The sequence below is a fragment of the Schistocerca cancellata genome, chromosome 3 (assembly GCF_023864275.1).
Source record: "Schistocerca cancellata isolate TAMUIC-IGC-003103 chromosome 3, iqSchCanc2.1, whole genome shotgun sequence".
Taxonomy (NCBI): domain Eukaryota; kingdom Metazoa; phylum Arthropoda; class Insecta; order Orthoptera; family Acrididae; genus Schistocerca; species Schistocerca cancellata.
In genome coordinates this window covers 677,538,559-677,565,337 of record NC_064628.1, presented here as the reverse complement: position 1 = coordinate 677,565,337, position 26,779 = coordinate 677,538,559, and the positions used below count along the sequence as shown (strand labels likewise).

Sequence of the window (26,779 nt, the reverse complement as noted above, 5' to 3'; positions counted from 1 at the left end):
GATATGACATTCCAATATAACCGAAAATGATGCAACAGCAGATCTTACATTCTAATTTTCTTTCAGTTCCCCGTCCTACAAATAACCATGTTAACTCTTTCAGGGGCAGAAGTTATCAGAGGTACTAGAATGATTTGGGATGTTTGGCTGTATATGTGAAGAACTGTCACAGATGATGTTGCTTTAGCCAGTGATGATCTCTAACGTCTAGGCATGGACAGAGAAAGTGATTCAAAGGCTGAAGAATCATCATTTTATGGAATTTTAGCCATGCACGGTTTACTTTCTAGTAAATTATCATCTGCTTCATTGCTACTCTCTTCAGAACGTAACATTATATTATCACATTCAGGTTCATATGTAGGATCAATGTCAGAGCCCTCAAACAAACTTATTTCACTATCCGAGTCTCGTGGAAGGTCCTCGAAAATAGTTTTCGTATTTCATCACCACTAAGACACCTCCTAGCCTTACTGAATGAAAGCTGTATCCCAGTAGCGTCGTGGTCAGCAGCGCTAATCCAGATTAAAGTAATAAAAATATGAAATAAACTTGTTTCACGTAACTACTGCACTGAAGGTAATTAGCATTAGCTAAATTTACATATGAAAATACTTACTTGGAAATGAAAGTAATATACATGTGCCAAATTTGTTCTTCGAAACGTGCATCAACTAAACAGCACAAAACTGTTGCAAGGCAACAAACGAATTGCGCTGTACCACAGGGAAACAAAATGCGTGACATCCAATGCCGTGTGATCGAGGGAGAACTCCCTCAACTAGCTGTGTGGCTCGCAGTGACAACTGCTGCACCGTTCGGTCACCAGGTGTCGTAAAATAGGTGGTTAACATTGACAACCAACGCCCTTGAAAGAGATAATGCCTGGTGATAGCCACTGCCCCTCAAAGAGTTAACACCTCGTGTGTTACAAACACTCTACTACTGTACAGTCTGCCCTACAACGTGAAATACGTTACTATTACCTGGAAAAGCGAACTGAGGACCTGGGCACTGTGGCACTACCGTCTTGTTTACGCTCTAAAAACAGGGGGATCATTTAGTAACAGCGTACATTCAACTATTTTTATAAGTGAAGCACTGTCAGACGCTACAACCTCTTCGCCATTACTCTGCACTGATTAACAATTTAACACTTACCAGTACTTTTGCTTGACAATACCCCTCGTATACTTTCACTCTGCCAGTACAAAGTACAGCATCTAAGCCTCCCGTTTCGTCAGAATAATTTTCGGTTCTTGAATTACTGCTAAAGATCTAATGTTGTTGGTCCTTTTTTAAAACTATAGGGGCTGGACAAAAACACGAAACACATGCTTGAACATGAATGCAGATGCTATCCATGCCTACAGGTTGCCTGTTTTATTTGACCACGAACGGCACTTGTGCAATCTCCTCCTCAAGTTTCAAGTGTTTGTCGTGCTCAGAACAGTGTTCTGTGTATTTGTGAGTGAATTATATTGGACCTAAGTGAACCCGAACATTGGAAACTGTTGGTGCTCGTACGGTGGGTGTTTCCGTAACCAAGGTGGCCAAAGTGTTTGGTGTTTTAAGAGGCACTGTATCGAAGATTTATACAGGAGAAACGGAAAAACATTATTCGCTAGATCATAACACGAATTAAAGTATATGCTCATTGATACTGGCGGGCAGTCATTGAAGAGGATTGTGACGAAAAATAAGAGGTCATAACAGTAAAAGTCACTTCAGAACAATGTCGCACTCGCGAACACCAAGTGAGTTCCAGGAACAGGGAACTGCAGCCTGATATAGAATTCCTTGTCCACTCATCAGTGATGGAAATATCCGTGATAGGAAAACCATAAAACCTCAACTATGGAGCAGTGAAACAGTCGTGGTCGAATGGTTCTTGTTTCACACTGTTTGCAACTGCTGGCTGAGTTTACGTAGCAAGAGTGAAATGTGGCGGGGGTTCGGTAACGATCTGGGCAACCATATCGAGGTATTCTACAGGCTCCACCGTTACCCTGCAACGTCGCATTACTGTCACGTTTTACGGAACCTCTTTGGCTGGTAAGGTCCATCCCATGGATTACTGTTTGTTCCTCAATGATAATGCTGCGTTCCAAGAACACAGCGACAAAGTTCACACAGTTCGCATCATGGTCAGGAGAATGAATTGTCCCATCTCCTTGCTCACTACAATCAAGATTTCAATATTATTCAACTTTTGTGTTCTAGTTTGGAGAGAAGGATGCATGATCACTATACACCTCAATCATTACTTAGAGTTTCCACTACTAATGTGTATGAAACATTCCCTTGAAAACCATGCAAGACCTGTATTTATCGATTCCGGGACGACTGGAAGCTGTTTTGAATGCAACCGGGTTTCCTACACCGTATTAGGCATGGCTACCTGCTGCGTTGTGTTTGTGAAATTGTATTTTTCTCCCCGTCTCGTTCGTACTCGATAATTCGTCTATTCTGTCAACTTATAAAAACAAATTCCGTGGAGTGAACAATTTTTCTGTGTGTTGACTTGCTAGAACTGAAGTTCAGCTGTGTGCAACAAAAGTTGTGAACTTTTCGCGAAGTTGGCATTTCTCTGAATTGTTCATAATTTTGCAGAAATACTGCCCAACAGCACATTTCTCCGTATCGTCAATGGGATCCTTATTATGAGAACTTTGCTGCTTTTTCTTTAGGGGTAAATAATTAACATTCACTCCATTCAGCATTGTGTTCCTGCTGCCGTAATTTGTACACCATCGACTTACTCAGCTTTAGCATTTTTCTTGCAGATTTTCACCGCTTCTATCTGTTCTGTCGTTTCTTTCTCCTTGTCATCGTCAGTAAACTTAACGACGTTAATAGCAAGCCACCGCGGCTACCCGCAAAGCCATTTCCTGCGATAATGCAAGAATGAATTTTTGGGGTGGTTAAAAGGGACGACGTCACCGACGTCGTCTTTTTTTGGGAGGGGGGTAGAGATTCCGTACCTCAATCGGTATAAAACGAAACACTTACAGCATCACTTTAGTGTTGTTCGTCTGTCTGTCTTTCCGACTGGCAAGAAAGTTCTCAGGAACGGGTAAAGGTATCAAATTGAAATTTATGTCACATACTAACGTCTACAGTCCCTTGGCGGTGTTGGCGATCACACATCCCATTTCTCTCCCAATAATATAATTGTATGTTAAAATAAAAAAATAATCTAAAAATTAAAATAAAAGAAGACACACACACACACACACACACACACACACACACACACACACACACACACACACAACTTACAACACACACAGTTATAGGGAAAAAAAACAATTGAAAGCAAAACCGGAGAAAGCTGGCTACACTCAAAATCAATGTCTTATTTTTGGGCTAATACCACACATTTTAATCTCTAATTAGGGCACATTTCTTTTTGGACTTCAGGGAGATACTGATCTCCCTTTTTTTAATTTCTATTCATTTTTTATTTACGTTTTTCCTCTTTCGGTAACCAGGCAGCGGCCCACTTCCCGTTCTTTAGTCCTTCATTTAAGAAATACAATTTAAACACGCAGTCAATGAAATTCACGAAAGTCTTGATCGCAACTTCTTTTATCTTTGGCCGTGAGGCATTTCAGTACCTCATCATCGTCTCATCATGAGCCAGGTATTTAACACAAAGTAAAATCAAGCAATAGATAGTTACAACCAATGGACATGGAGTTTCGCGGGAAGCATAACTTGAAGCTAGACAGCGCTAGTGTAACCAGTTGCCACTCGACTTGTATACAGGTGGTATACTCTAGAATTTCGTCAACTGACTGTTTTTCTCTGATGGAAAATGTAATTGTTCGTTCCCAGGTTGTAAGTAATTTGTATTACGTATTCATTTATTGACTGATTTCATTTTACGTTACGCACATGGCTGTTGACTGTCGTTTCTTTATACCATATACTCTGAAAATGATAAACAACATTTTTGTTACACAGAATGTGTACGGTGATCTTTGCTAACTAGAGAAACTCCCCATCGCACCTCCCTCATATTTAGTGGTAAGATGGCCCAGTGGTTAGCCCGTCAAAAACTGAACACAGACCAAGCATTAAAACAGGAAGGTGTACTGAACTGTGGAAAAATGGCAAAATAGAAACAGTGAACGGTCCAAGCTCAGGAAGTGCAATATTGATGGAAGGTAAACAGCTGCGACGTCGTGGTAAGTGGTCACGGTGTATGTGACGCGGATGAGCGATGTTCAAACCTCTCATGTCATTTTTTTTTCCAAAACATTTATTCTGGGTAACCACATTTATACTCATACGAACACCGAAATTGGGCAAGGACGCATATCTCACTCACGAGGCGTACAAATTATGTGCTTCGGTACGAAATTCCTATCATATAACGGGCGTACTGTCACTATTGCCGTGTATGACACACCAGACGTGTTATTCGGTGGCGGGTTCGGTTGACATGTCATCAAACATTTTCGGTTCCCATTTGAAAGCCATTTCCTTTCGGATGGTAACAGTAGTTGTGCAGAATCGACTGTCACTATAGCTCCCTTCCTTACATCTCGCTGTTGCAAACGGAGTTACACCACGATACAGACACAGCGATTAAAAAAAATGGCACAAGAGAGGATTGAACGCGGTTCACCCGCTTGGCAGTCGAATACACTGACCACTTTTTTTTTTTTTTTTTTTTTTTTTTTTTTTTAAGTTAAAATATTTTATTAGTCATAACATTCCACAGTAGTACATAATTTTCAACTGACATTTAAAAGTAATAAAGCAAATTAAAATTAATTACAAGTTCCTTGGCATTTTAGAAAAAAAAAAAAAAAAAAAAAAAAAAAAAAAATCCAAGTCTAAACCAGATAGTGATGTTCGTCACTTGATCGAATTTGTTTTCCAAAGGTCAAAATGTCTCTCGTTTCTTCATGTTCTGAAATAGCATCATCGAAAATGGAGTTCACATGACTGTTCTTCTGAGGAAGTTGGCGTATGTATCATAATAATTATTCATGCGTAGTAGCTTGTGATGCTGGTCGGAAATGTACGTCCAAAAATCTCCTTCGCTCCTTTCTTTACTGGACAGCAGGTAAAATACCGCGTGTCCCTTCAACCAGTTGACGGCGTTTTTCTTCCAGGTGGGGTATAGCTCCTCTTCCGGGTATAAAAGGCACGCTGGCGTTATCAAATACGGCGGTTTTCTCTGCATAGTTGCTAATTTTTTTCTAATTGACAACCATATATTATTCGCATTTCCACATACAAATTGATGTTCATCTGTATCAATCAGATTGCAAGTGGTACACAACGGGGAGTCAGCCAGGTGAATGGAATGTAGTCTGGAGTTCGTTGGAAATTTCCTATTCACAAAGTAGTACCACAATGACCGCACTTTTGTTGGTAAATACGGGTGGTGTATGTTCCTCCAGATATCTTGCCAAGAGTGACCGACGTATTTTTGTTCTATGATGTTCTTGGTCTGAAAATTCATTAAGTTTTGGTATATTTTCTTGACTTTGATGACATCTTTCTCGGGTGTTCCCAGTCCAATGTAGCTATATTCTACGAAGAAATGTTTTAGGTGGTAAAGTTCATTTGGGATGTGGTGAACGTCTATTGGGGCGTCCTGGCTGGCCGGCGCTATTTCATTTAACAAGAATGCGGTGACACTGTCGACTGACCGCTTCCACAGTTTATATGTTTTACAGACGTACAATGCTTGTGCTTTATTGTACACGTCTGTGAGATTCAATCCTCCGTTCTCAATCGATAGAGTCAATGTTTGGTACTTGACTTTGAAGATGTGGCCGCGGCTGACGAAGTGCCCAAAAGCAGCCAAAATCCTGTTCGCCACTTCCCTCGGCATTGGCAGAGCTTGCGCCACGTAATTTAATTTAGAGGACAAATAGATGTTGACGAGAGCCACTCTTTGTATCTCATCAAGAGTACGGAGATTATGCTGACGTATACAAGCACGGATGGTGTTGAGGATTCTTCTGTAATTAACTGCGATGGTCTGCCGAATATTCCTTGTATACTCCACCCCGAGACATGTCATGGTGACAATTTCCTTTATTGGCCCATGAATGGGAGCTCCTAATCCGCTTCCAATATCCATTATGCCAGACTTATTTGTATTCAGTTTCGCACCAGATACTAGTTCATATTTGTTTATTATGTCGAGTGCTTTCTCTATCTCGTCGTTGTCTTTGACAATAAATGCAACGTCATCGGCATATGCCCTGCAGACAATCCTACGGCCGCGTGTAGTGAATCCTTGTAGGTTGTGGCTCAGGCGAAAAAGCAATGGCTCGATTGCTATTGCAAAGAGTGACATAGACATCGGGCACCCTTGTCGCACCGAGCTTTTCATTACAATGGGCCTACTGGACTGACCGTTTACCATAACTGTCGATGTTGACTTCTGAAGAAGATTTGTAATAATGTTGATAAAACCTTGCGGAAAGTTCATGGCACGCATGGTGTGAAAAAGGTAAGCATGATCTACTCTATCGAACGCTTTCTCAAAGTCCAATGATACGATGGCGCATTTTATTTTACAGGCTGCGGCAATGGAAATAATATCTCTGTAGTCGCACAGTGTTTGGTGAATTGATCTGTCTTTTCCTACACTCGATTGATATGATCCAGTGACTGTGTTCAATACTGATTTTAATCTTTCGTTTATGATGCGGGCAAATATTTTATAGTCCGAATTTAGGAGAGTGATAGGCCTAAAATTTGTTACAGATTTTCCTGCAGGATGTTTCGGGATTAGAACAATGGTTCCTTCTAGGAAGTCGCGTGGGACGCCATTGGCGGGATTCATTAATTCGTTACAGATACACGCTAATTTGGGAATCAACTGCCTTCTGAACATTTGATAAAACTCCGCCGGGATTCCGTCAGGCCCAGGAGACTTATTTTTCGGGCTTCGTGTTATAGCGTCTGCGACTTCCTCTTCTGTAACTTCAGTTAACAAGTTGTTTCCTTCTACCGGGTCGATCCCGCGTGTGAATCCCGTCATGATGTCATTATCCACCGGGATATCCATTGTCGTTTTGCCTAATAACTCTGCGAAGTACTTGTGAATTTCGTTTTTGATGTCACTTTGCTGCGTCAGTAACCTGCCGTCAGAAGATCTTAGTTCGGTTATTATTTTCCTGCGTTGCCCTTTCCTCTCATTAATCACATGATATATAGATGTTTGCTCTCCTTTTACAGCATCGTGAAGTCCTGCTCTTACTTGATGACCTTCCAGCTGTTTCCGCTTCAGTCCGAGAAGTTTAGCCCGAATCCGTTTTATTTCCACGTAGTTGGCGATTATGGACGCATCAGATTGATATAGGTCACGAAGGACTTGGAAGTAATATTCTATCGTCCGTTTTTGCCAAACACTTTTCTCGCGGGAGTAATTCATCAGCGATTTTCTTATCGCGGGTTTCACACATTTCATCCACCATGCCAGTGCCGAGGTATATGAAGTGAATTTGTTCTCGCACGCGTTCCATATGTTATTGAATATTTCGTGGTATTCAGGGTCTTTTATATGTTCCACGTTCAACTTCCACAAGCCTCGTCCCCTGAACGTTTCTTGCCGTTTTAAGTTCATGGTACATATGTATGCAGCGTGATCCGAAAAGATAGTGGGCCATAACTCTGTCTGGAGGACGTGCGTTTCCAGGTCGACTGTTACATAGATCCTGTCGATGCGACTAGCGGAATGATTCGTAATGTGAGTGAAACCCGGCAATGCACCGTTCTTAAGTTCCCAGGTATCAATTAAGCGGAGTTCTGTAATTATGGCTCCGAGTTCTGCACAGTTATTAAAATGCGGCGTCTGGTCTTTTGGAGACAGCACACAATTATAATCACCTCCAAAAATGATATGCTCGTAGCGGCCACCGAAAAGGGGAACTATATCATCTTTATAAAATTCAGCTCTTCGCCTCCTGTTCCCGGTGCCAGATGGTGCATAAATATTTATAAAACGCGTATTATGAATGGTGACAGCTAGACCTCTGGCGTTTACCAGTTTCTCGACATCTTTGATGATAATTCCTTCTTTGGCGAGTATCGCAGTTCCGAGGTCACTGTCGCTCCCTGGATTTACGACTGCATTGTAACCTGTGATGGCATCCAGTCTAATATCTGTTACTTCTTGTAACATAATAACATCAATATCAGCGGCATAGAGCATGTCTTGCAAGTTCTTAAGGTTTAATTCGCTACGGATCTTGTTTAGATTCAAAGTCCCGATTTTATAAGCTTGTAATGAATTCATGATTAATTAAGTAAGTAAACAAGTCGTTATGACCCACTGTCGACAAAGTCTAATGTTTCCCATGTAATGGCCGAGACGATGTCTCGTCCCTCATTTGCTTGTCTTTCTGCACTGAAGTCTTTCCTCCTGGTGGGTGTGACACTTCCTTCATTTCCTCATCTGCGGGAAATTCTTCAATGTCATCTGCCCAATTTTTCGTATCACTGCGTTGAGATAACTCTATCTCTGGCCCACGTTGAGATGGAGTTCTGTTCTTTGTTTCTTTACTTGTGGACCGTTTCGTTTCGCCATCCTGTTGCGTCCGCGTTTTCACTTTTCGAAACTCGTCTTTTCCCGCTGTATGCGGGGTCTGTGGATCTACGTCAAAATTGACGGATGTCATACCACCGATTTTGCGACCAATTTGTTGTGCCTTTTCACGCACTGGTTGTACCTTTTGAGGAGCGTCAGGTGGAGCTATCCTCCGTTTCTTATGCTTTTTGGGAAGAGATCCGGATTTATGTCGCTCTTCAGTCTCGGAAGCCGTGCTGGGATCTTGTGCAGCATCCTCATTCTCGTCTCTCTGTACATCTTGCTCAATAGTTCCGTCACTTTCGGAAAGACATCCTGCTTCTGTGATGGGCGCCGCTTCAGGCGACGGAGCGACAGTCTTTACTTCAGTAGAGCTAGTGGTCACTGACAAGTTTTGGTCGTCGTCATTTCTGTCGCCACTGCTCTCCAAAGCGAAACTCGATGTCGTAGCAGTGTGGCCACGGGTGGCCGTAGCATATGTCACTGGTAAGGTCGTCATCGTCATGGGAGGTACTGCTTCCCCCGCCGGTACCTGCGTCACTCTCCTCTGTATACATTCTGAACGTACGTGTCCAGTCTGTCCACAGCCGGAGCAAGTACGCGGCTGTCCATCATACATCACAATAGCTCTATAACCGCATACGTAAACATACGAGGGAATATGCTGCTGAAGATCTATTTTTATTTGCCTGACACCATTTAAAACTGGAAACGTTTGAAAGGTGGTCCACTTTTCCGCAACATTACTAATGACTTTCCCATATGCTTTGAGGACGCAATTAATTTGTTCCGTACTTATTTCAAAGGGAAGTTCAAAAATACGGACTGTTCTTATCCCGAAACCTGCATGATCTACTTTGACATCACCGACGTTTCCATCACAGTGATTAAATTTAAAAGATCCTCCACATCCTTCAATAATCCTATCACAGCATTTAGCATTCACCATTTTTACATAAACTGTGCTACTCACAATCGATAAGTGGATCCCAATTATATCAATGGAACTGAGCTTTACTACATCGCGCAAGAACTGTTCTACTTCAAATGCTTTAGGTCGTGCAAAGCGTTCATCGAACGTGAACTTTAAAGTATCTTTGCGGAGCGGTTGCGTCATATTCATGTTCGATTCATTTTCAAATATACAATTGGCGTGTAAGCCGCAAGAGCGTCCACTTACTTGTCAGCACGCGGCCGGCCGCAGCGAGCGCGTAGACAAGGCCCGTCCGCACAGCTCGCCCACCGAAGCACGACTTGGCGCTGCTCAGAGACGCGTTGACACCGCAGAAACACACGGTATCACTAATTTGTAGATGAACAAACACTAAATAATCTATATTTTTCAATATTTCTCGAGAACCACACGAAAACCGATGGTTGTTGACGTTGCTAACCAGAGATATTGACACCACTTAACCACGACGCCGTTACATATCTAGATTGCTCTATATTGCACTTCTTGTCCTTCGACCATTCACTGTTTCTATTTTGCTATTTTTTTCCACAGTTCAGTACACCGTCTCCCAGTTTTCATGCTTGATCTGTGTTCAGGTATTGACGGGCCATCCACTGAGCTCCCTTACCACTAAATCTGATGATGTGCGATGGGGACTTTCGCCCGTTGTGGGTGCTGAACCCGAAAGTGAAACCAGTTTTTGGCTATCGGGACCCATTTTCTTGTGGCAAGCTACCCTCATGCGGCTAAATTTAAAAGATTCTGCAGAATTAGTCGAAGTAAAATAATCGAAATATGCACAAGGAATTACCACATATGACCCTCATTCAGAAATTACCTCCAGGAAATGAAGGTGGTTCGGCAGCACTACCGATGAGTCATGCTTGGACACGTAGTGTATGTTGATTCAGAAGAAGTGCCTCGTACCTGCGTAAACAGCACAAATTCCTTTTATTTTATCTGTGGAGATATGACTAAGACCACAAAGCTGGAAATTTACTCCTCTTGGAAAGAAATGCTACAGTCTATTTCGGGTGTAAGGTTAACGTCCAAGACAAGGATTGGGCCCCTCAGGTATGATGTTCGTCACGTATAACACTTCTGATAATCTAGTTAGACGGGTCACGTGACATGTCCGTTATCCCACGATTTTGAGGGAATCTGGAGACCTCACAACGCCCTGTAATTTCATCTGACAAAAGGACATGGAATCGCCTAGAAAACAAAAAACTGAAGTATCCTAATTTACCGTATGCTAAAAGGCCTGTAAGACACAGCAAATAATTACCGATAACACTACGTCCTCAAAATGTGACACTTAGTGAGGTTTAATACAGAAACAAACATGCAGAAGACAGCTAAGGAGATATGCGTGCTGACCTAATATTTAAAGGGCGCTGTGGCTCAAATGACCCACCCTTTTTGTGTCAAGACGTTCTTAAAGATCTTGTTCGTGATTTAAATTTGTAGAGGGAGTTGAACTTTTAGTTTCTCAATTAAAAAGGAATGCAAACCTCTTCGCAATATGAAAGTGAGTGTGTATCGTGACTGCTATGCTTTTTTTCTGAATATCTTTCCAAGGCTGGTAGTTTTGTAATGATAGAGAGTTTGTTTTGGAGATCCTTGGCCATGATTTCAGTGTAAATCAGTGGTGCTTGGTAATTCCAGCAAATTTGGTCTGAATGTAGTACTTCTCTACAATGGGAAAAAATTTCCTTCTTTCCCGACTGTTCATACAGTTAGAAGATAACATTTGGAAACTTAAAACTGTTATTCGCATTTACCCAGTATGAGAAAGCATTGCTGTTTCCTATGCTAGTGAGACACCGGGAAAAAAAAGACACTTATGAAAAAATGGCATGATCGGAGTGAACTACTGCCTGGACAGACGAGAATTTGGCCAACTCTTCTCTCTTTGACCCCTAAAACATGCATCTATCTCCGTTCCACATTAAATTGGTGCCACCAGAAACTTTGTGAAAGACATGAACAAAACTTCACATGCATTCATGTATTTCTGAGATACGTTTCCCAGGATCATGGAAGCAAAAATACGGGAAAGAGTATTTGTAGGACCGCAAATTAGGGAATTACTGCCTGATGAACATTTTCTTTCTTTGTTCGCCGATGATGGCGTGGCTGTCGTTCACAAGTTCCTGCAAGAACTTTTTAGGCAACAACAGGAGAGAGGACTATCGCGATATTGTACAAGAACTATCGAGGTACCACGTTATGGGATGTTACCTGTCACTTAAAATACATTGCTTGAAGGATCATTTGGATTTCTTCCCGGATAACATTAACGTCGTTAACGACGAACACGGAGAACAGGTTTCACTAATGCTGCTTCTTTTTAAGCAATATTGCTGAGGCTAGGTAAGGCACAAAATCTGGAAAGAAAAACAAGGTGTCCCCAAAGTCCCGCGATAATTTACAAAATCGTAACTTGGAAACCATTACAGAAATTAAGCTAAGCTTAAATAATCTCAAATAATACTTGGAACTTACGCAGTGGGAGTAGCATATAAGCGTATTCACTTGCCAGTTTTTGTGTCAACAAAATTTCTTTATAATTTACTTATTTTCAGCTTCTGTTTGCCCAAAACGGAATCTTATTTACTGTAGTGTCACTCGATAGCGAAATGACGACTGCAGTTGACCTTGAATTGATATGCAAAATTTTGCTAGTCGAAGCTCATTTAGGTCACGGCGAAAAAATATGGCATTATACAAGGGGCAGTGAAATGAAAACGAGACAGACAGAAAAAAGTAACTTCATTATTTCAAAAGCAATCGCCGTAACTGTTAACAAATTTATCCCACTGTGAGATAAGACGGCCAGTCCCTTTCCGGAAAAATGTTTGTGGTTGCCTACAGAACCATGATTGCACCCAGACATGCATCTCTTCATCCCAAGCAAATCGACGGCCACGAATATCAGGGCCCCAAACATTTGGAAATCGCATGGGGAGAGATCGGGATTGTATGGAAGGTGTGGAAAGGCATTCCAGCGGAACTTCTGGAGCATACCCGAATCAACTTCGGCAACATGTGGGTGGATACTGTCCTGCAACAGAATGTTGCGTCCTCAACATTCCTGAGCGTTTAGACTCGATGGCGTGGCTCAATTTTTCCAAAGTGTCCACGTACCGCTGTGCGTTATTTGTGGTGTGTTCCAGAAAGTCCATCAGGATCAGGCGCTCAAGTTTTTCTTCAGACATTGTTGCACGCCTGGGTGTAATGTTTGTTCCACATGCCACCGGAAACATTTTCCCATGAAGGTATTGACCATCTTTCTCACAGTGGGATAAACGTATTAACTGTAACGGAGATAAGTAATCTCCCCCCCCCCCCCCCCCCCCAGTTGTTTCGTTTTCATTTTACTCTCCCTTATAGTTCACTAGCTGCAGTGCCCGGTGTTGCCGGCATGTTTAATACATCCCACACACAGTAATTCGACCTGTGCCTTGTTGATACTCATAGAGAATGCAAACCGCATGGGAAACTGCAATCGCCTTAAATCGATTGTCATATTTAAATCACTGGGTATACGGAACGCGAGGAACGAGTAAGTCCTCACCTGCGGCATACACCGCAGTAATGATGGCCTCCATTACTTTTGGCAATAGGTTCTTCGCTGCCAGCTTCGTTCCGTTGCATATGTAACAACGGTATCTAATCAATAAATAAGAATTTGTAATCACGTTTGTGTCAAATTCTCGAGCTTTCGCTCGTCCCGATATCTAGTGACGGCTGATGGTACTATCTCCAGGAAGGGTACTGTCGATGTAATTTATTCTCGCGATACGAAGTACAGTCAGTTTACCACGATATATTTCGTTTCTTAGGTAATTAATCTTCTTCATTAGTTCATCTGAAATTATATATATGGGGGGGGGGGGGGCGGAATCGTGTAGAAATTTGAAGTAAATCGGTCAATTAGAGGTCTTTGGTAACAACCTTTCCCCTTTATATATTAAACACACACACACACACACACACACACACACACACACACACACACACACACACACACACACACACACACGTTTCAAGTCAGATTACGAAATATTATGTGGACAGTGATCTTCCTCTTGTCTTGAAGGTAAAGAGTGCAAAATTTCATCAAGATCTAAATAAAACTGTAGATTTTTATGACTTACAGACAGGCAGTCTTCTTTATACTCAAAGATATTTAGAGAGGTAAGTAGGTAGGTAGGTAGAACTAGTGCTGGGAAACTAACAAATTAAGACGTACGTCTTTGTATGGGGATTTGTTGCTTTTTAGGGCTCAATCATTCGTTTCTCTTTTTTATGTTAGAACACAGACACCATTTCTCTTCACCAGTAAAGATGCAGGGCAGGAATGGTCGGTGTTGTTCATGAGCCAGTTGATGAAGAGCAAACAGAGATGCACATGCTGCCACCCACTGATTTTTATGACTTTTGCTTAAAGCATGCGGTACCCACACACCAGATTTTTGAACCTTCCACGTTGCATGCAAATGCTGCCCGATGGTGGATTGGCAACAGTTAATCACATCTGCGAGTTCTCGAGTACACTGACGTGGATCATTGTGGATTAATGCTTTTAAATGATCTTCAAACCCCGAAGGTCTTCCCGAACATGGAGAGTAAGGTCAAAACGATCCTCTTTAAACGAGAAACCCAGTTCTGTCCCGTGTCATTATCCCCACACACGGCGCAAATGTTTCTGACTGCTATCCTCACTCTATTGAACTCAAACAAGAGATGATGTCGGAAATGTTCCGCTTTCATCACTTGGCACTCCATTTTCTGGCATCTCCACACACTGTCTCCAAATGACAATACGTAAAACTCAAATAGCAACAGCTAACTACAAATAAAAAAAAACGACAATCGATAAATAAACCTATAGTAACCTGAGTACTAACATGAAAAACAAAAACGCTACGAACTTGTGCACGAATGTAACATAATCATTGTCTCTAAAATCCTAAAATATCTATATGCCCATCATTTTATGTACTAATATCTTTCAAATGTGCATGTAGGCTTTCCCGGTGTATACTGCTGATGAAATCATCTCGGGCATCCATCCGGGTAGCTGCGTCGAAAATCCGCGACGTTTCGATAAGTATCATTCTCATATCTTCTAGCGCAGTTCATCTTCGCCACAAGATGAGAATAATATCTTTCAGTTTCAGATGCACTTGATAATGGAATAATATAAGACCGAAACCGCTCATATGAACTCTCTTTTAGACCTAAATCTTCTGAGGGGTTTGATGTGGCCCGCCACGAATTCCTCTCTTGTGCCAACCTCTTCATCTGAGAGTAGCACTTGCAATCTACGTCCTCAAATATCTGCTGGATGTATTCCCATCTCTGTCTTCCTCTACAGTTTTTGCCCTCTATAGATCCCTCTAGTACAGTGGAAGCAATTCCCCAATGTCTTGGCAGATTTCCTATCATTCTGTCCCTTCTCCTTGTCAGTGTTTTACACGTATTCCTTTCCTATTCTGCGCAAAACCTCATTCCGTACCTTATCAGTCCAGCTAACTTACAACATTCGTCTGTAGCACCACATCTCAAATGCTTTGATTCCCTTCCGTTCCGGTTTCTCCACAGTCCACGGTTCACTACTATACAATGCTGTGCCCGAAACGTATGAACTTAATGAAGTTCTGAAAAAGCAACTGGAGCGGTTGGGACAAGTGCCGCGTTCAGTTCGGTCGCAAGCAGGCTGAGCAGAGACACGGGAGCGAGAGACTCACCGCCGCTGGTGCCCGAGGTGAACATCTTGCGCACGGCGGCCGTCTTATCGCCGTAGGCCGGCAGGTTGGCGACCTCCGCGCAAAGGCGTCGGAACTCCCGGAAGGAGTTGTCTTTGTGGGCGCGGTCCTCCGCAGACGGCTTGCTCCCCGCGCTGGAGGCGGGCGTCGACGGGGCGGCAGCAGGCGCGGGCGCCGCCTTGCCCTTCTGGCTGCTCGCTGAGGCTGCGGCGGCAGCAGCGCCCTCTGTAAACACACGCGACCGAACAGGTGCAACACTAGAGCCACTAGAGACGGAACACAAGTTCGGATTTTAGATGATAGGAAAGGTAGTCGGCCGTCTACTTTTCAAAGGAAGCGTTGCAAAATTTTCTTTGAGAAGTTCTGCGTACCCAGGGAAAGCCTAAACCTGAATAGCGGTTTTTACAAATAAAATGCAAGAGACATATGAGTAAAAGTACCACCACAGCTATTATCTTGAGAATGTGTGTATTGACTCACACCACCAGTTTCGGCGGCACATTGCCGCCATCCTCAGGCCTCACCACTGCCAGAAGAGTGTTACACTGAAGAGCCAAAGAAACTGGTACACCTGCCTAATATCGTGGGGGGCCCCCGTGAACACGCGGAAGTGCCCCAACACCACGTGGCGTGAACACGAATAATGTCTGAAGTACTGCTGGAGGGAACTGACACCATGAATCCTGCAGCGCCGTCCATAAATCCGTAAGAGTACGAGAGGGTAGAGATCTCTTCTGAGCAGCACGTTACACGGCATCCCAGATATGTTCAATAATGTTCATGTCTGGAGAGTTTGGAGGCCAGCGTTAGTGTTTAAACTCAGAAGAACGTTCCTGGAGAGACACTGTAGCAATTCTGGACGTGTGGGGTGTCGCACTGTTCTGCTGGAATTCCCCAGTTCTCTCTGAATGCACAATGGAAATTAATGGATGCACATGATCAGACAGCATGCTTACGTACGTTCACCTGTCAGAGTCGTTTCTCGACGTATCAGGGGTACCACGTCACTACAAATGCACACGCCACACGCCCCACACCATTATAGAGCCAGCACCAGCTTGAACAGTCTCCTGCTGACATACAGGGTCCCTGGATTCAAGAGGTTGTCTCCATAACCGTACTCGTCCATCCGCTCGATACAATTTGAAACGAGACTCGTGCAACCAGTCAACATGTTTCCAATCATCAACAATTTCGGTGTTGACGGGCCCAGACGCGGCGTGAAGCGTTGTGTCGTGCACTCATCAAGGATACGCGAGTGGACTTCCGGCCCCGGAAGCCCACATGATGTTTCGTTGAATAGTTCGCACGCCGACACTTGTTGATGTCCCAGCATTGAAATCTGCAGAAAGTTGCGCAAGGGTTGCACTTCTGTCACGCTGAATGATTCCCTTCAGTCGACGTTGGTCTCGTTCTTGCAGGATCTTTTTCCGGCTGCAGCGACGTCGAAGATTTGATGTTTTACCGGATTCCAGATATTCACGGTACACTCGTAAAGTGGCCATACGTGAAAATCCCCACTTCATCGCTACATTGCAGAGGCTGTGTTCCATCGATCATGTGCCGACTGTAACACCACGTTCAAACTCATTTAAATCTTGATAACCTGTCATTGTAGCAGCACTAACCGATGTAACAACTGCACCAGACACTTGTCATATATAGACGCTGCCGACCGGAGCGCCGTATTCTGCCTGTTTACGTATCTCTGTATTTGAATACGCATCCCTATACTAGTTTCTTTTGCGCTTCAGTGTAGATTTCCTTGACGCATTTATTGTGGAGTCCTTATTACACGTGGGCAAGCTTTCCTCAACGTCTCTACACCGTGTTGTCTCCAATGCCGCACAGTCGAGACACGGTGTCGGGTAGAGACTCCTGAGGAAAGCTAAGCCCCCGTGCGCTAGTAATGAGGACTCCATAACGAATGCGCCAAGGAAATCTAATACGCTTTTAGCAGTGGTGGGGCCTGAAAATGGCAGTTATGTGCCGCTGAAACTAGTCGTGTGAGAGAAGAGAAATTCTCAAGACACAGCTGTGGTGACTTTTTATCGTATATATCATCACTTAAGTCCCTCGTCCTGCAATAGAATGGATATCCATAAACTGAAAATGCAAGAGAGCAGCAACACTGCCAGGCAGTGAAGCAAATTCAACAATATCCTGACATGTTTTATTTATGCTCTTTATTTTTAACACAAGCATAAAGGCAATTAACAATGCCGAAACCGGTTTTGACCAGCCAGTGGCCATCATCAGATTGAAGGAACATGCTGCAAGTGCCGACGTTTCTCAATGCGTTGTCAACACAGTGCAATAAATATGTTACGTCACCGCTTGCAGCGTGTGCCTTACACTGATAACGGCCACTGGCTGGTCGAAACCGGTTACAGCATTGTTAAACTTTCTGTGGCTATCGTAAAAAATAAATGAATATAATCACTTAATGAACATGGACAGTACACAATCTTTCCCAAAATTTTATATTTTGTCAGTACAAAGTGGGTGTGGTTTCGGACGTATGACGGGCGAAATAATGACGAGATAACAACCGCTCGTTAAAATAGGTTTTATAACAGCTACTAGCCACTAAACGTATATCTTTCTAAAAAAATTCGTTGGTTCTAGCCATTACCATTTATCATTCAAATGGCTACACTTTATTTACAAAAAGAACTGTTAATAGTCGTGAACTTAAATTTATCCATGTTGCATCGTGTTTTTTGATGTCATCGAATGCAATACAAAATTTATAAAATAATTTTTCTGCTTCAGACACCTTTTACCAGTATTTATGGGGACTCACATTTCGGCAGCATGCTGCCGTCATCAGGTGCTATACAATTACATTGCGGTAATTTATAATTATAGATTCTTCTGCAGTGTGATGATGTGTATTCGCTGGGTATGCCAGTGAAGCTAAACACCGCAATTTGCCCCTCTACTGAAATATTACTTTATTTCAATTTTTACCTTAAGGGAGTTGTATGTTAAAAACCATCTCTTTGATGTCTTTACTTGAGTACGAGAATAAACACACCACCATCGCTTAACACTCCAAAACTCCGTTGTTGACGTTCCAAAGTTTCGTAACAGCTAAATCACTTTGATTGCTAAAATAGCAAACACCAAAAGAAGAAAATGTATACCATGGCACATATTATATAGTGTGATTTAGTGGTTTTTGTTATTCGGTGTTATTAATAGATTTTATCTCCGTTAACTAAGTATTTTATATTAATGAAATGACCACTCCACATAGTGATTTTTTTAATAAATTTATGTCATATTGTTCTAGCTTATTATTTAGTAACTTGTTACCCTGTATTGGCCATGAATGAAAATTTCGATTTACACGTGTAAGCCCTTTTAGTATCCCTTGTCCATTTTATGTAATATATGAACACCATTCGCGATATCCTGGAATAGGTTGCCAGTGTCCTGGGCGGCTATCGAAGATTTAGAGTAATTCTTTGTGTGATCGTTGTATAATTCTTGAAAACCTCTCCCAGTCTTTACTATTGACATGCAGGGCTGGTTTAAGTCCAAGTGACACAAGCCGCCGCTTGGGGCACAAAGTTGAGGAGTACAAATACGCCAGAAATTTAAGTTTGCTACACAGGACGAATCACAATTATCAGCGGCTCCTTGGGGCACCAAGCTGAGAGGGCTGTTATCAACGGCGTCCTAGTGGAAGATTTGTATTCAGTGCATATCTGAATTAGTAGCAAAAACTGAGACTGAAAGTGTATAACGGTAAAAGGGGGACAAAGTAGGGTAGCAAATGGTAAGTCGCTGGTGTGTAAAAATTTTCTTGAACCGGCCGTCCATATATGGCTTTGCATGTACTACACCTATTTATTTTGTAATTGCCTGATTGTGTTTATCTGCCTCTGTTTTTATGTTGTGTGTGAGAGACTGTTTTAGTTTGTTGTGCCTTTTGAACGAAATACTGTGCAGTCTGAACATATTTGCTAATTTGTAACAGAGATTGTGAATTTTGTGAACGGTATGCAAGCAATGGTTTCTCTTTTTTTTAGTGTAGCAGTTGATATATTTTTTTCTATTTTGTATGATGTTAAGACGTGTATCATCAAAGTCACGTGTTGGAACTATTTATTTGATCATGCTAAGTTCGTCATGCTTCGCATATTTATCCAGTGGTATTTTATTGTCTCTTTACTAGTGCTGTGTATGCAGCATGTTTGTGTGTTGTGGGGTGAAAAGATTAGGTTTCTATGGTTATGTCTGTTACTGTTTTTCTGTCGACTTTGAATGTGTGAGCGTTTTTTTTACTAATGTTGAAGTCTAGGAACTGGCGTTACCATTGTTTTCATATTTAACAAAATGGTTCAAATGGCTCTGAGCACTATGGGACTTAACTTCTAAGGTCATCAGTCCCCTAGAACTTAGAACTACTTAAACCTAACTAACCTAAGGACATCACACACATCCATGCCCGAGGCAGGATTCGAACCTGCGACCGTAGCGGCCGCGCGGTTCCAGACTGTAGCGCCTTTAACCGCTTGGCCACCACGGCCGGCCATATTTAACAAGAAATTTTATATTTTTATCCTGTTTATCGAGCATATCAAGTGTGTTGTTAATATCATTTGCGTTTCCATCGATCAAGAGCGCTGCATCGTCAGGGGAGCATTTATAGTAAATAACTTCATCTGTAGAGGATGTTTTCATTGCAAGTGTGTTTTACTCTGGGTGGTTAATATATATGGTGGCAATTGTACATGCTATACTCAATCTATTGCGATATCTTTACGTTGCATCTAAATTTTATTACTAAATGTGAAATAGTTGCAGTGTAATACTAGTCACAATTAATAAAATATTCCGGGCTATTATGCCGTGGTCGAATGGATTTCACTTTAAGACCCGACGTTTCGTCCCCATCTGTGGACGAATTTTCAAGGGGTATCGCAGCTTCGTTGAATGTCCGATTCAGACCCTGGCTCGTTACCGACTACAGCAAAATTCCGCTTCCGCGCAGTGGTGTGACATCACGTGTTTTGAGTACGCGAGCGCAATTGGCCGTTGACGACTGCCGTCGTCCGCTGTTACTATCATACTACGGTGGGAGACTGGTACACATCATCTTCAGCACCAGAATCCAAATTTCATTCAGTTTCACGCCCTCTTCCTTCCTATTGAAATTCCTGGGGTGTTTCGCAATTTCTATTGTCTCTCTGTATAGCATTTCGTGGTATCCCCTTGTGGCTGCCATTACTTGAGTCCTATCAAAATTTATGTGATCTCCTGACTGTACAGTATGTTACGCAACAGCTGATCTGTCACTCTCCCCTCTTCTGCAATTTCCCTTGTGCTCTTCGAGCAGTTTTTTGACAATTCTTTTTGTAGTACCCACGTACAGGGAATCCTATAAACTCCAGCTTTTCCCAGCAGTCTGTGAGCATCCTTGGCCGATTTTAGGTGATATTTTATCTTCTGTGTGGGTGTGTAGATTACCGCGATGTTCCGCTTTTTCGAGACTTTTCCTATGCGGTCAGTCACGTCCTTAACGAATGGCAGGAAAACTTTCGATTTCCCCGGCGCTTGAGCATCCCTATGATTTCTAAGCGGTGCTCTCAACGCTCTTTTCACCTCAGCGAACTAATATTGAATGAAATTTGGATTCCGGTGCTGAAGAAGATGTGTACCAGTCTTCTACAGTCAGGAAGGAAATTGCGGAAATCCGTTCGGTAGTTAAGGGACACGACAATATTACAAGGAAATGATCAGTTTCCTTGTCGATCCACTACTGTCCGTAATAACGAACATTTTTAACCATTCTTTGACCTCCAGCGCCTTCGCAATAGCCTGGAAGCAAAGGCTCAGAAAATCACTACCCAAAAACGAAACTGTCAAAGAAGCCTCTGACTTCACATCCATTTGCATTCTACCAGCATTGTCTAAGGCTTTAAAATACGGAATACATGACCAGATTACCAATTACTTAGAATCAAATAACGTTCTGGATGAACACCAATCTGGTTTCCGGAAAAATTGCAGCGCGACGACGGCTCTTCTAAAAGTGACTGAACCATCATGTTCACAAAGAAATGTAGACTATTATGTGCTCCTTGGATTTCAACAAATTTTTCGACACTTTCGACTCTGAAGTAGCACTTGTTAAACTCAAATACCTAAATTTGTTTTCAGGTGCTGTACAATCGTTCAGTTTGTAAGTAGGCTGTTTATGTTTTCTTTATGTAAGTAGGCTGTTTATGTTTTCTTTATGTAAGTAGGCTGTTTATGTTTTCTTTATGTAAGTAGGCTGTTTATGTTTTCTTTATGTAAGTAGGCTGTTTATGTTTTCTTATTGGCAACGTTACGTAGCGCTCTATATGAAAATCACTGGCTGAGCTGTGTGTAGCCTGTGGCTAGTTTGCATTGTTGTCTGCCATTGTATTGTTGGGCAGTTGGAGGTGAGCCGCCAGCAGTGGTGGATGTGAGGAGAGAGATGGCGGAGTTTTGTAATTTGTCATGAACTGCTATATATATTATGACTATTAAGGTAAATACAGTGTTTGTTCTCTATTAAAATCTTTCATTTGCTAACTATCCCTATCAGTAGTTAGTGACTTCCGTAGTTTGAATCTTTTATTTAGCTGGCAGTAGTGGCGCTCGCTGTATTGCAGTAGTTCGAGTAATGAAGATTTTTGTGAGGTAAGTGATTTCTGAAAGGTATAGTTTAATGTTACTCAGGGCCATTCTTTTGCAGGGATCTTTGATAGTCAGATTGCGTTGCGCTAAAAATTATTGTGTGTCAGGTTAAGCACAGTCGTGTACAATTGTTTTAAGGGGACGTTTCAAGTTCAAATCTTACATCCCGGCAGTATTGTGTAATGATTGCAATAAGCAGTCACAAGGGAGGAATGTAATATGATGGGTAGCAAAAGGATCAGTATTGGGCACTATACTTTTCTCATTACACGATACTTTAATGATGTGTCGACTACTATCTCCTATTGCAGATATCATTTACACACCGGCGATCATCAGTTAGGTATTTAAGGGTAAGCCCAAAAACCTTTACACAGCCATCCAGTACGTAAATGCCGACTGACTTGCTTTATCAGAACGGACGCAGACTGTAGGTTTGAAACTATCCATCTAAAACGCAATCAATCTTGGTCGTTCACAAAAAACTGGTTACCCCTCAGTTCAGAGAATCTCTTCCATCCTTAATCCTAAACAGCACAGAAATAACTTCTTCTCCTGCAAAGAAGTTGGGAATAATTCTGGGCAATCACTTAGGCTGGACTGAACACAAACTGCAATCTGCAAGAAGTATTCTGCATCACTTTATTCACTATTGAAATATAAAAAGGTACTTCCTCTCGAGCTTAACAAGAAACTGGCAGAGTCACTAATATTCCCCACTCTTGATTGTGGCGATCCGATTCCCGAAGGACTACCGCACGACTGCTCACGCCAACTGGAACTCGGGTGAATGGTTGTGTGAGATAAAATTGTGACGTACGCTATTACGACCATATCACTCCTGCCTACGAACAATCATCATGGCTAAGTGCCGATAACGGTAGACATTATCGTACTCCGTGTTTGCTCTATCGTCTTGTCAATCACTGCACTCCCTCCTATTTATCTTCAGGCCCTGCGCTACTACGTGAACAGCGCAGCAGAAATACTCTTTTTCAATAAAGGTAGAATCCCCTCTCAACCACTACACGTCACTGTCATAGTCTCTAAATAATTTTCTGTATCAGGAACCTGACTTTGGAACGACCTTCCTCAAAATGTTAGAGAAATTAAACTCCTTTCAAACTTCATAAGACAGCTAATGACCCAACTATCACAATAATTTCATCTCGTCTTCATCGACTCTCAAGTAGCCAGTGTGGTGTCAAACAGGAAGACGCAATTGGCGACTGAACAGTCTCAGATGGCATCTCCCGGTCAAATAATGCGATACGATATTTTCATTTATTATTTTATGTTTTTTGCTAATAAATGTTCAGCTGTTTGCCAAGCAGTACCTCTTTTATGACTCTTGTGAATCAGCTGGTCATAACTGACTGTTGCACGGTATTGTTTCTTAAGCAACTTGTCTTTAGAACCGTTAACCTTCAAATATTAATTTGAACAAAGATCGCGTTTTTACAGATAATTACATTGATTGGTCGTAAAACGAAAGTCTACATATCTTAAAATCATTCTTATTTGGTTTTAACTGATCAAGTCTGAATACTTTTCTTGGCGATGCTAAGAAATTTGTACTGTCAATGGGTTAAAACTGCAGCGAAACGAAGAAAAAGTGATGAATATTCAAAGGTACATACGGTGAAAATTGCAAGAAACACCAGTAGAAGATAATGTGTGTTTTCTTTGCTTGTGTCATTACTAAGTGTCTATTAGAAGAAAAGCATTTTGAGCCGCCAGATGTAGAAGTAGAGATTTGAAATTACGATGAAATGAATACGCCTAGCTGCACACAGGCGTTGATATAAGTCAAAGGGGACAGTGGAAAATGTGTGCCCCGACCGGGACTCAAACTTGGGATCTCCTGCTTATATGGCAGACGCTCTATCCAGCTGAGCCACAGAGGACACAGAGGATAGTGCGACTACAGGGACTATTTCTGGCACGCCTCCAGTGAGACCTACATTCCCAACTTCTTATCCCGCACTACATTCATATTGCCCCTGCCCATTATACTCATTACTCGCGGCGTTTTGCCGATTCCCGTAAGAGTTCGGGCACTGTTTGTGCATCAGCACAGAAGTTGGTCAAATGGCCGGTGAGCCATATATATATATATACACAGGGTGTTACAAAAAGGTACGGCCAAACTTTCAGAAAACATTCCTCACACACAAATAAAGAAAAGATGTTATGTAGACATGTGTCCGGACACGCTTAATTTCCATGTTAGAGCTCATTTTAGTTTCGTCAGTATGTACTGTACTGTCTCGATTCACCGCCATGATTTCATACGGGATACTCTACCTGTGCTGCTAGAACATGTGCCTTTACAAGTACGACACAAGATGTGGTTCATGCACGATGGAGCTCCTGCACATTTCAGTCGAAGTGTTTGTACGCTTCTCAACAACAGATTCGGTGACCGATGGATTGGTAGAGGCGGACCAATTCCATGGCCTCCACGCTCTCCTGACCTCAACCCTCTTGACTTTCATTTATGGGGGCATTTGAAAGCTCTTGTCTACGCACCCCCGGTACCAAATGTAGAGACTCTTCGTGCTCGTATTGTGGATGGCTGTGATACAATACGCCATTCTCCAGGGCTGCATCAGGGCATCAGGGATTCCATGCGACGGAGGGTGGATGCATGTATCCTCGCTAACGGAGGACATTTTGAACATTTCCTGTAACAAATTGTTTGAAGTCACGCTGGTACGTTCTGTTACTGGAGCTCCTCGACAGAATAGAAGGAGTGAGCCATGAGAAAACTCTTCAGTTTAGACTTAAAAGTGTTTGGGCTACTGCTAAGATTTGAGTTCTTGTCGTAGGTTATTGAACATGGATGCAGCAGAATACTGCACTCCTTTCTGCACAAGAGTCAAGGAAGTGCATTCCATATGCAGATTTGATTTCTGCCTAGTATTAACTGAGTGAAAGCTGCTAACTCTTGGGAATAGGCTAATATTGCTAACAGCAAACGACATTAAAGAAAATATATTCTGTGATGGCAGTGTCAGAATTCCCAGACTATTGAATAGGGGTCGAGAAGAGGTTCTCGAACTTACACCACACATAGCTCGAACTGCCTGTTTTTGAGCCAAAAATACCCTTTTTGAATCAGAAGAATTACACCAAAAAATAATACCATACGAAATAAGCGTATGAAAATATGCGAAGTAGAATACTTTTCGTGTTGAAATGTCACTTATTTCAGATACTGTTCTAATGGTAAATAAAGCAGCATTTAGTTTCTGAACAAGATCCTGGACATGGGCTTTCCACAACAGCTTACTATCTATCCGAACGCCTAGGAACTTGAACTGTTCCGTTTTGCTTATAACATGCCCATTCTGTCTGATCAAAATATCAGTTCTTGTTGAACTGTGAGTTAGAAACAGTAAAAACTGAGTCTTACTGTGATTTAGCATCAAATTATTTTCCACAAGCCATGAAATTTTATGAACTACATTATTTGATACTGTTTCAATATTACACACAAGATCCTTCACTACCAAGCTGGTGTCATCAGCAAACAGAAATATTTTTGAATCACCTGTAATACTAGAATGCATATCATTTATATAAATAAGAAACAGCAGTGGCCCCAGCACCGACCCTTGGGGAACGCCCCACTTAACAGTGCCCCATTGGGACTGAACATCACTACCACTCTCAATATTGCGGAGAATTATCTTCTGCTTTCTGTTCTTAAAGTAAGAGGTGAACCAATTGTAAGCTACTCCCCTTACTCCATAATGGTCCAACTTCTGCAGTAATATTTTGTGGTCAACACAGTCAAAAGCCTTCCTTAAATCAAAGAAAACACCTAGCGTTCGCAACCTTTTATTTAATCCGTCCAAAACCTCACAGAGAAAAGAGAATATAGCCTTTTCAGTTGTTAAGCCATTTCTAAAACCAAACTGTACATTTGACAGTAAATTATGTGCATTTAAATGCTCCAGTAACCTTGTATATACAACCCTCTCGATAACTTTAGCAAACACCGTTGGCATAGAAATAGGTCTATAATTGTCAACATTATCCCTGTCTCCCTTTTTATAAAGTGGATTCACTACCGAGTATTTTAATCGGTCAGGAAACCGACCACTCCTAAAGGAAAAGTTACAGATATGGCTAAGTATTGGGCTAACATACATAGAACAATACTTCAGTATTCTGCTAGATACCCCTTCATATCCATTCGAGTTCTTGGTCTTTAGTGATTTAATTATTAACTCAATCTCCCTCGTCAGTATCATGGAGGAGCATTTTAGGTAACAGTCTCGGAACACTTTTTTCTAAGAGCACTATGTGATTCCTGCTATATTCAGAAAGTGATTATTAAATACTGTACATATATGCAAATTATCAGTAACACGGACATTCCCACTACACACTGATTCTATATCCTCGACCTGTCTCTGCAGACCAGCCACTTCCTTTACGACTAACCATATGGTTTTAATTTTATCCTGAGACTTAGCTATTCTATCTGCATACCACATACTTTTTGCCTTCCTAATAACTTTAAGCACTTTGCAATACTGTTTGTCATGGGCTGCTGCATTTAGATTTTGCCTGTTTCTAACGTTTTGATATAATTGCCACTTTGTTCTACAAGATATTCTTATCCCTCTAGTCAGCCATCCAGACTGCCTGTTTGTGCTAGTACCCTGCTTTGAACGTTCTAACGGAAAGCAACTTTCAAAGAGCACGAGAAAAGTCTTGAGAAAGGCATTATATTTATCATCATCTGTATCAGCACAATAAACATCTTGCCACTCTTATTCCTTGATAAGG

The 26,779-nt window shown here is 42.0% G+C and overlaps 1 protein-coding gene across 7 annotated transcripts in view; it reads right to left on the bottom strand.

Annotated features, from left to right (window-relative positions):
• LOC126175652 (DNA ligase 3) overlaps window positions 1-26,779 on the bottom strand; it is a 644,184-nt gene that overhangs the window by 341,413 nt on the left and 275,992 nt on the right. For 6 of the 7 annotated variants that reach the window (XM_049922552.1, XM_049922551.1, XM_049922546.1 and 3 more), the window contains one exon: window positions 15,281-15,523. The exons of the other annotated variant lie outside the window; for it this stretch is intronic. In XM_049922552.1, the coding sequence (XP_049778509.1) occupies window positions 15,281-15,523 (243 nt within the window). The remainder of the gene's footprint in view (window positions 1-15,280; window positions 15,524-26,779) is intronic. 7 annotated transcript variants of the gene reach the window in all.